This window comes from Anomaloglossus baeobatrachus, chromosome 1 (genome assembly GCF_048569485.1).
Source record: "Anomaloglossus baeobatrachus isolate aAnoBae1 chromosome 1, aAnoBae1.hap1, whole genome shotgun sequence".
In the NCBI taxonomy this organism is placed as follows: Eukaryota; Metazoa; Chordata; class Amphibia; order Anura; family Aromobatidae; genus Anomaloglossus; species Anomaloglossus baeobatrachus.
This window is the reverse complement of record NC_134353.1, coordinates 526,791,264-526,802,354: the sequence shown is the minus strand read 5'-3', so window position 1 is coordinate 526,802,354 and position 11,091 is coordinate 526,791,264. Positions and strand designations below refer to the sequence as shown.

Genomic DNA, 11,091 nt, shown 5'->3' with positions numbered 1-11,091 from the left:
ATTTTCAAAACTGAGTGAAATCAATGAGCTAAATCCTGCGTATTTAAGGTTTCACTTCAAGTCTTAACCAGATCCTTATCCTTAATCTATGTTCACACAGGGCATCTATTGTTATGTGTGTTTTCAGTGCATCTTGAGACTGCATCTCATTGTCTGAAAATGCACCAGCGGCAAAAACGCATCAGAAACGCATGCGTTTTTTACACTTTTTACCGCGTTTCGCCCAATGCGAAATGTAAGTGAAATCTATTGACTGGAAGGGCTCAAAAACTCAGTAACAATGCAAAAAGAATTGACATGGTGCATCTTGAAAACCGCAGCCAAGATGAAGCCAACAAAAGATGCCCAGTGTGGACAGCAAAATAGAAATCTCAATGACTTTGGGAAGGAAATACATGCATTTAGGTGCATCTTTGTAACCTCAAAAACACACCAAAAACACAGCAAAAGATGCCCTGTGTGCACTTAGCTGTTCGCCAAACTATAGCTACCTGCCGGACCTCTTCATACACATGAACGTTCGGATCATCTGAGTGTGCATGTGTTCTCAATAAGATAGGGGAATAAGCTCGGACCAGACAGCTCTGGAAGAAAGTTAACTTCATAATAACAATAGGATAGCGTAAATGACATTCCACCACATGGTCTGTACCGCCCCTGCAGCAGTCGGATTGCTCGGATCCGGGGTTGCTGTTGCTCGATGGTCTCTGGACCTGGGGGCTTGCTCTCACTCGAAAGTGAAAGGGGGCAATTTACAGGGGATTAGTTTTCGTGATGCCACCCATGGTTCGCGGTAAGGGGAGTACTGCCGCTGCCGATGGGAGTACCCTGGGAAGATGGAGTGGGGCAGCCAGATGACGTTCCCTCCACGTGTAGGGGAGGCCCCGAGACTGTGGATGGTGGAGGTGTTGGGGAGTGTGGTGCAGGCCAGGCGGGCAGATTTAGGGGAGCGCAGCGTACTCACTCAGGCCGTGTGGATGTTGGTGCTTCCATTAATCAGACCCTGACACGGGAGTAAACCAAGTCTCTGGGTGCCGCTGCCACTTGGGGGAGCTCGTCCGGGAATCCGTTCCCGTGGGTATTGCTGATGGTTCTGGATCTGCCTCCATGCACTGAGTTTAGACTTTTCTGAGTGACCCCTCAGCCTGAAGCTTTTGGGGTCCCGCTCCCCACAATTAGTTAGAGGAGCTGTGCTTTCGATGGCTGACACTTGGGATCTCAGTGGGCCACATAAGCTGGAAAGCCCTATCCCCCTTGTTGTGTTGGTGCCTTCAATCTCTGAACTTTTGGGGAAAGTTCATAAAGAGACTATCCTTCACAGGTTAATTATCAGGTTGCGTGAAGCTACTCCCTGATCTAGGGTCCAGTACCCCGCCGTGCTCGGTACCAGTCCGGTTACTACATTTTCCGGTGCCGACCGTTCTCCAAAACTGTCTGGGCACCCTTCTCTAATACTCCAATACCCCGCGACCGGGTCTCTGACTCTTCCGGTCCCAGACCACCATCTGCGACCTAACCAAAGTCTCCCAAGGAACTCCAACTCCCTCAGCTCCTCACTCTCTGAGGGCTACCTCTCAACTGACTATGTCCCTCCAACCAGTCTGCCTGACCCCTAGGCGGGTGGCCTTTTTCCAGCTAGACCACCCACTGGTGTGCCTGACAGGGTGTGGTGTGAGGTCTGGTTAGGATTTGAATGCTAATGGAGCAATACCAAAGGTTAGGATCCCAGAACCATGGAGGGCGAGTTCTGCACTATAAGGGAAAGGAGTGCAGTTCCCTGTGACACCCTAATTAGTTTAGGGGCGTCACAGATCCATAGCTTCCGCAACATTTACTGTTAGAGGAGAGTTCGGAGCCCCTACTTCACACTGGATAGTTGGCTTCTCCTGCCACAATGAGCTTGCTTCCGAATGGCCAGCTTTAGTGTAATGTAAACTGTAATGGCATTTATGGAGGAAATAAGCGTGCAGTAAGTCTCTAGACAAACACATAACACTGTAATGTATTTTCGCAGAATTTATAAACCTACCACATGGTAACAAGTCAACACCCCATCTGTCAGTAGTAGTGTTTACTGAAAGCTTCACCCAGAAAGACTGGCATTTTGTGCAAATAATTCCATATTGACATTAGTGTCAGAGAATACAACATTGTGAGTTTCCAAGGAACCATGAAGTGAGCAGAACACAAACAAGTTGTTACTTTGTCAGTAGGGAGTGTGAAATATATCTGAGCTGAACAAATTGGATATTCTGATGTGTATCAGCACGGGGCCATGGGTATTGCTCCATGGTAACTGCAATGGGATAAGACAGATACTGTACCAGCCGGCTCACTCACGCTTTCTACAGGCTTCTGTCTATGGGGATGCTAGCATCACAATAGGTAAGCAAGTCATTGCAGCATTAAATTTTGTAGAATTGCACGAAAATATACGTGGTCATTAGTCATAGACACATATACAGTGTAGCCCTGTGCACATGAAGGATTATAGCATTTGCTTAAAATGACAAATGGTTGTGGTATCTCTAGTTTCAGGTCCAAAATTCACCTGATCCTTCAGGCATAGCCTTCACTGGTGTAATTAATGTTATAAAACGCCGATAAATGTGATAACTATATTTGTATAAACACATATCGTGGCCAATAAACTCATCACTTTAGTGGACTTTTCTAAAAAGCTATGAAGTACAGTAGATCTGCAACTACAGTGGCTATTAGTTCAGTTAAGATGCAGCATTATTAGTATATTCACCATTCAAGTCTATGGAATTCTGTCAATATTCAGCATTTTTACATGCAGAAAATGTCCAAAAAGGCTTCTGCAGATATGCACATTTTAATTCCCAGAGGAGAATTACACGGCTTATAATAGGGTTATAAGTCTTCTTATGCTGACTTGGTACTCTCCTCAAGGAGAAACTAGACCCGTAGACCCCCTATGTAATGATAAAAATACCAATGTCACACTTTAGTTCCGTATTGCTTGAGCTCTTGTCTTTAATATTTTACATGACTTGTTACAAAATAGTTAAATTCTTCTAACAGCCAGGTCTTTCTGTAACTTGGACTAATAATATTTTATGTCTCTTTGAAGATCAGAATATAAACTTGAACTTTTAGAAGCTTATTAGATCATTTGGATAGCTACTGCACATTCACTTTTTTATAGGCCTGCCTATCATTGACTTTAATAGAAAAGTATCCAAAAAAGTAGGCACCATTAAGAAATGTGTAGGTCAGTCGTTGGCCAAGTGTGGCCCGTTGGCCATTGGCTGTACTGGTATTGCCCGTGGACTGGGACAGCCAAAGGGCTTTATGCCCTGGTATCCTGCCCTCCACACAGGGTCTCACTTTCATTAGTATCAGTATCCTTGGAGTCACATACTGGTGATAACAATGATGGAACAAGGGAACGGACTGCTCCATCTTTTATTATTGAGCCTGGGCATCTCAGAATGCCACAGGCGTGCTGTACCTCAATACAGAGTGTATGAAAGGAGCAGGTTTTTATTTTACATACTTTTGAGGGGGATGGGTGGTTAGGGATATTATATTGCGTAAGGAGGCTGTGTGAGGACATTATTCTGAATGTGGGACTGTGTATGGACATCATTCTAAATCGAGGACTGTTTGGGGACATAATATTGTGTAAGAGTGTTGTGTGAGAACATCATTCTGAATGGGTGACTGTGTGGGAACATAATATTCTGCATGGGGTGGATCATTCTCAGTGGGGGATGTATGGGGTACATAATAATATGTAATGGGATATCATTCTGTGAAAGTGGCTGTGTGAGGACATTATTCTGAATGGGGGACTTTGTGGGAACATAATATTCTGCATGAGGTGCATCATTCTCAGTGGGGGATGTATGGGGTACATAATAATATGTAAGGGGACATCATTCTGTGAAGGTGGATGTGTCATGACATCATTCTGAATGAGGGGCCATGTGAAGACACAATTCTGTATAAGGAGGTACAGTATGTGGGGACATCATTCTGCATGGGGGCTGTGTGATGACATAATACTGTGTATAGGGGCTGTGGTGATACATCATTCTGAATGGGGGGCTGTGTGAGGACATCATTCTGTATGGGGACTTTGTGATGACCTACAGTAATACTCTGTATGGGACATTGTGGAGACATCATTCTGATTTGGGGGCATGTGTGGGGACATAATACTGTGTAAGGGGGCCGTGTGGGGACAGAATACTATGTTAAGGAGTTGAGTGGGGATATCATTATGCATTGGCGGCTTTGTGGGATATAATAAAGGGAGCTGTGTGGAGAAGTCATACTGTGAAGGGGGTTTTGAGGGGGCATCATACTGTTTGAGGGGGTATATAAGCTTTATAAAAAGCAGTAAATTATATGGTTTTGATTAGCTGCCATAGGTAAGAATATATGTTACATATCGTAACATATATTAAATGTAGCAAAGAGTCAAGATACTTAATTCTGCTCAACAGTAAGTGATAAAAATTAATATAAAACAATAATAATAAGCACAATAAAGTTTTGCAGGTTGGTTCAGCCCGTCTCAACAACCACAGTCTCTCATGGAGCCCCTTGGAAAAATTAATTGGCCACACCTGGGCTATATGCATATGCTATATGTGTCCTAGGCTTCACTATTTGAGAAAAATAACAATGATGCTGAAAGGAGTATTTTTTATTATATACATGCATGTCACTAAGCTTAGCCAAAGATCATGAAATGTGAATAAATATAAAATTTAGATTGTGAGCCTCAGTGGTGACAGTGTTGTGGATGTATGTAAAGCACTGTGGAATATGTTAGCGCTATATAAAAAAATAGATTATTATTATTATTTTTTTATTATTATTATTATTATTATTATTATAAGATATACCAAAAAACAAGTGCAGGAACATAATTTATTATAAAATAGATCACATTTTATTCACAATTATTTAGCAAGTAATAATTAAATAAAAAAGTAATGAGATACATCATGCTGTTATATGACTTTTGTCTATTAATCTTTGCATTCTCTTGTATTTCTTCATGCTCTCCCTAAGGAAGCTAAGCCCAAGTCATGTTAGATTCTTACTATTTACAGGAGCTTGATGAGGAAGAGGTATTAAATATTTCTCCTGCATGCATTTTCTATTTTTGTATACTTTTTACCAATAGTAGATCCCAATAGATTGCATTACACGTATGATCCTTATAAAGCATGTGAGTAAACAAATATACAGAGTTGTTGTTTGATTGCCAAAAGCATAAAAATATAAATTTTATTCTAGAAAGCCATGCATGAATTTAATAAGGATTGGAAGCTTTCAGGCATACAAAGAATTTTCTACAATAGTCTAGTCAAGGAGCTGGGAAGTTACGGATCTGAAGATGGAAAGTTTATCTGGCCAACCAGCGTATCAACAACTTTAGATGGTGATCTTGTCATAAAAGACAGTGGAAATCAAAAAATTCAGATGTTTTCTCCTGACGGTCAGCACAAGCAAACATTTACATATGGTTCTGAAAGCAGCAACTGCCTTGGAGATGTAGTGTGTACAGAAGAAGGCCTTCTATTGGTGTCCAACGGATATAAGGGTATTAAAGTGTTTTCTAAAGAAGGAGAAATGATCCATCTTTTGAAGTCCTCTAAAGCAGATTGGAAACATTCCTACGGATTGGCAATAGTAAACTCCACCAGTATTGCCGTTACAGACTGGACTGATGGGGGTAAAGTACACATTGTTGGAGTGGACTGGAGAATGAATGCTATTGTGAAAACCAATGTTGTGGATGGTCTTCAAAGGCCAGAACATATTGCAGTTGGTCAGGTATGGACTTCTAATGATACCATTATTATATCATCATTCAGTTTTAAATGTATATTTTAGAGTAAGGGTATTTGCACACGTTTTTGCTCCGTTTTTTTTTCCAACTTGTTTGTTGCAGCGCCTTTGCTGCCAACACACGAGTATTTGTAGTGGATGTATCACTTACACTATGATAAAATGTTTCTTATTCATATCCAAGAAAAAGAATAATAAACCAGCAATAGTTGTAATGCATACAAATCTAGAAGCAGTTTTGCAGCTTTCCTAACACCCACCATATATGTAACAATATCTAGCCATATATCGTAATATGGACTTTTTAAACTATTATGATAAAAATATATAATGTACCATACAAAGTACAGTTTGTAGTAAAAGTACTAAGTTTTTAATCAAGTAAATATTATTTTTTTTCCAAATATTAGACAAAACAGTCCCCAATACTCCCCCCATTAGAAAATTGGTATAGTTGGCAAGATAATAAGCACGTTTGCAATAGATTTGCTGTCATTCTTCTGCTATGGGAGCTTTTATCTTTCATAATTTACAGCTTGCTGCCAAGGAGGTCGATAACCAGAGCCTGGCCAAGTTTGTGCACTAGCTACAATGTCAATCTACACTTTTACTTTTCATTGTTTTTAATAGTCTCCTTACATGACTTGAAGGTGTGATCGTCTGATCACTTGTGCTATATACAACAAGGTCACAGCATTGTTGTATACAGTGAAAATCACAGTCTCCTTTGAAGCCCGGCCATAGGCAGGTTTCAAAGGAGCGCTGTTTTGACAAGCACGGCGATCTTCAGCAGACCTCCTACTGCCATAGTAAGCCATTAGCGACCCACGATCACGTCACGAGTGCACTGATGGGTGCTTAAAATGGCGCGCCCCCATGCCAGTGTTTGTTAAAACTTGTTGTAAGAGTTTGACAACAGGATGTAACATACTAACAATTGCGTGCAGAGTTAAGCTCCATCCGCGATTGTTAGAGGCAGGTCCTGGCTGTAATACACAGCCCTTGCCTGCCAGGGGGCTCACCACAAAGTCTTCTCCATACAACCACTTCCAACTTATGCCGACTTATGCCGCAGATATATGGCGCATGTCATGAAAGGGTTAAATATTCTGAACAATACATTTTACATTGATTTGTTGAACAGCATGAGGAATTGTGAAGGGAAGTGCCAAATTTACCAGTCTGGCAGACTGAAGTACTGGACCACTCCTTGAGTTCCCACAGAATTTCTATAAGGCGTTATCAGACTAAAAGATTAAAAATGTTTGTAGTTTTCTGTTGTTTTTACCAGCCCGTACTTGATAAAGGGAAAGCTTGTTACAACCTGTCTTGAGTACCATCTGCTGTGTGTAGCATTTCTAACTTGGCAAGCAACCTTGTTGTTTTACTTACTTATAAAATAGGCATAGCTCATACTTGGGATGGGCAGCAAGAAGCCTGCCGGTATTTTGTTCTTACATGACAAAGAAATGTTCTAAAATGCAAAATAAAATCATTAAAAGAGAATACTGTTCTCCTTACTGCCCAATGTAGCATCCAATGGGAGGGACATTTGTATAGACCTTGTATTTGGGGTGGTCTAAAGGCCCCTCTACCATATATAGTGACTTTAGTATTTTAAATAGTAAAATGTATAAAAGGAGTAAACAATGTTTTGAAAGTAAAAACACTATATGTATTGCTTTAAAAGACTGCGTTAAAGGAGTTGTCCCTTTTAGAACAGTTTTCCTCATATGTTCAGTTCTTTGGTAAGAAAACAAACAAACTGTACTTTACTTACCCTTCTAAGGTCCACCGCAGTGTCCGTGGCACTCCCTATAGTGTCTGGAAGTCTTCAAAAAGAGCCTGGACAGACATCTGTGTGGGATGATTTAGTGAATCCTGCTTTGAACAGGGGGTTGGACAAGATGACCCTGGAGGTCCCTTCCAACTCTACCATTCTATGGTTCTATAAAGTCACCATAACCAGTCATTGAGCTCAGCGGTTCTGAGTGGCATGTGCCATCTACATGGATAGAGCCACTGAGCTCATAGATTGGCTGCAGCAAAATGAATGTGATGTCACTGCTGCAGCCAAGTAACAGAGACTAAGGGGTACTTTGCACACTACGACATCGCAGGTGCGATGTCGGTGGGGTCAAATCGAAAGTGACGCACATCCGGCGTCCCTCTCAACATCGTAGTGTGTAAATCGTTTTTGATACGATTAACGAGCGCAAAAGCGTCGAAATCGTATCATCGGTGTAGCGTCGGTCATTTCCATAATTTCGGAAGGACCGATGTTACGATGTTGTTCTTCGTTCCTGCGGCAGCACACATCGCTGTGTGTGAAGCCGCAGGAGCGAGGAACATCACCTTACCTGCGTCCCGGCTGCAATGAGGAAGGAAGGAGGTGGGCGGGATGTTTACCTCCTGCTCATCTCCGCCCGTCTGCTTCTATTGGTCACCTGCCGTATGACGTTAAGGTGATGCCACACGATCCGCCCCCTTAGGAAGGAGGCGGTTTGCCGGCCAGAGCGACGTCGCAGGCCAGGTAAGTGCATGTGAAGCTGCCGTAGCGATAATGTTCGCTTCGGCAGCTATCACAAGATATCGCAGCTGCAACGGGGGCGGGGACTATCGCACTCGGCATTGCAGCAATCGGCTTGCGATGTCGTAGTGTGCAAAGTACCCCTAAGACAGCGGTGAAGACACTGAGATTGACCCAGGAGGATAAGTAAAGCCCAGTTAGTTTGTTTTCTACAACATTACATATCAGAAAACGTTTTCTGAAAGGGAACAACTCTTTTGTTATGGCCCTCTTATTGTTGCCCTTCTTCAGTCTCTGCCTACTCTGCTTTGGCAACACCGAGATAATCCCCTCCTTTTTCAATGTAGAGTAGACAAGTTGAGTTCATTCTACAACCAGTATATCTAAGCCATGTGGCTTCACCTAATAGATTACATTGCTATACTAAAATGCTGTCATATATTTTTTCTCTCATAGGATGAAGACTTGCTGGTGACAGAAGGACAACTGTTTGGACAACACACGGGTTGTTGCCTCAAGATTATAGACAATGAACGTATAATTAAAAAGACAATCGGACCCACTTATGGCAGCCATTTCAATTTTATAAACCCCTCTGGAGTTTGTGTGGATGTAAATGGGAATTTTCTAGTAGCAGATAAAGGCAAGAACAATGTCACCATGTTTAATCCAAACTCATCTTTGGTTGCTCTCGTCGTGACACAGGATCTAGAAGGTCCATGTGGTATCACAATAACAAAGAACGGTCTTCTGGTTATTACTGATTGTTACCATCACAGTGTGAAAATGTACAAATATAAGCAGGGGATAACATTATAAATGACCACATTTTTGCTGTAGAGAATGTACTGTAATGTTTGAATAATAAGTGGGGAAAAATAAAAAAATAGAAATGGAATTCCTACAATAAAAAAAGAAGAAACATCTCATCTACTGTAGGAGCAATGTGTTATTACTGATCATGCTAATCATTGCAAAGTATGTTCAACTATATGATCGATGCCAGAGGGGCTTGCTAATAGAGGGAGGGTACATATTGAGACATCTCCTTAAAATACTATATAAAAGATGGAGAGAGGGATGATTAGTGGTTATTCAGCAATGCTGGTCAATAATTATGCTGTGGTTTATTGCTTCAACACGTTTCTAAGCTTCCTCTCTTCTTCATAAGGAAAAAGAAAAAAGTATGTGTGACACCCAGGGGGCAGGGGGTTCAGGTCTGGTCTCGTACCTGTTACTCATCACCAGGCCGGAGCAGATACTGGTTTTCGGCCAAGGGGTACACAAAAAACAACAACCAGTACAGTCTGTCTTTAAAGTCGGTCAGGGTTTTCGGCAGTGGGGCTCTCTTTCTGGGCTCCACCCATGCTTTTGCGCTCTGTGTGGGTACCGCCCACGATGGCACGCCCCTTCTTTTCCCACTCAGAATAGTCAATGGCGACTGTCCTTTTTTAAGCAATACCTTTAACACAGTCGTGTAAGGCACACAGTACCCGGGTTTTGCCGGGGCACGTTATCCTGTTCGTGATGCCAAGTTCTGGCACCCAGGGGCAGGGGGTTCAGGTCTGGTCTCGTACCTATTACTTGTCACCGGGCCGGTGTGGAGGTCTGGGATGTTGCGGTGGCCTGCCCGGCTTCGTGCCCCGAGATGTCCACAATAAAAGGGAATATAGGAGATGGAGGTTGGGAATGATTGTCGTGACGCCAACTGCAGTACGCAGCCAGGGAATAGCTGCCATTGCTGTCGCTGTCCTCCGGGGCAGATGGTAGTAGCAGCATAGATGGTTTCGCTCCCCACAGGTGGAGTGGGCACTGGGGAGGATGATGAGGGGAGTAGTGGTGGCCGTGGCTGTTGGCGCCGGGGCGCCGGTAATAAGAGTTCGAGTCAGCTGCTGCGGTTCCAGGTGTCTTTACTCAATCATATGCCGCTTGCCCGGGAAGTACCGGTCACCCACTGTGATGGGCCCCGTCGACCTCGGATAAGTTGGAAGAAGCCACCGGTGTTTGAAAAATGTCCTTTCTAAGGATTCTGATTTTCCAGAATCTGCCAGGACAGGAAGATTGCACATCTCCCTTGCCCCTCCAATAGTGAGGAACCCTGGCTGAGCGTTCCGCTCCAAGCCTCAGGCCTCGTGAAAGAAGAAAAAGGAATAAGATGGTGGTGGTGTCGTGTCGCCAGAACTGATGTCTCGGCTAGACTGACTTAGGATTGTGTAAGGTTGCTCTTACTTCTACCCCAAATGGAACCCGCCCACCAGGTGGGTGTCCTAATGACCGGGAAAGTCCCAAGATTCGTGTTGGCCAAGGCCCCTGCCTACCCTAGCACAGCTCCCCAGTGAGAAGGCTCCTAAGCTGTATGTAAAGTGTGAATGTGGAACACCGGTGATTAACCCCCTCCTAACCTGAGGTGAATACCGCACCTTAAATAAGGTGCAGTACTCTGTGGCGACTGGAGCCGCAGGGGCGCCAGATATGAGGATGAAAAAACAGCTTTGAAACGTGTTGAATCAATAAACCTTTGTTTTTTGAATAATGCACAGCATCATCATTGACTGACAGTGGGGAATAACCACTAATAATCCCTGTCTCCTACTTATTGGCTCTTTGATCCTATGGATCTGCAGTAGCGGTCTTTTATATGCCTTTTTCCTTCCACTGAGGTGAGCACATGTGATAATTTGTATTTATTGTAGTCTTGGATTAAACCCATCTCTCCTTGCTAATAT

The 11,091-nt window shown here is 43.1% G+C and overlaps 1 protein-coding gene across 1 annotated transcript; it reads left to right on the top strand.

The window, feature by feature from the left end:
• The first annotated feature begins 2,318 nt into the window (after positions 1-2,318).
• LOC142295910 (E3 ubiquitin-protein ligase TRIM32-like) lies at positions 2,319-9,234 on the top strand. The gene is made up of 4 exons (XM_075339027.1): positions 2,319-2,385; positions 5,053-5,111; positions 5,281-5,820; positions 8,822-9,234. Exons 2-4 carry the CDS (start codon positions 5,070-5,072, stop codon positions 9,182-9,184), a joined length of 945 nt encoding a protein of 314 aa, XP_075195142.1. The 5' UTR covers positions 2,319-2,385; positions 5,053-5,069; the 3' UTR covers positions 9,185-9,234.
• Positions 9,235-11,091: the final 1,857 nt, after the last annotated feature.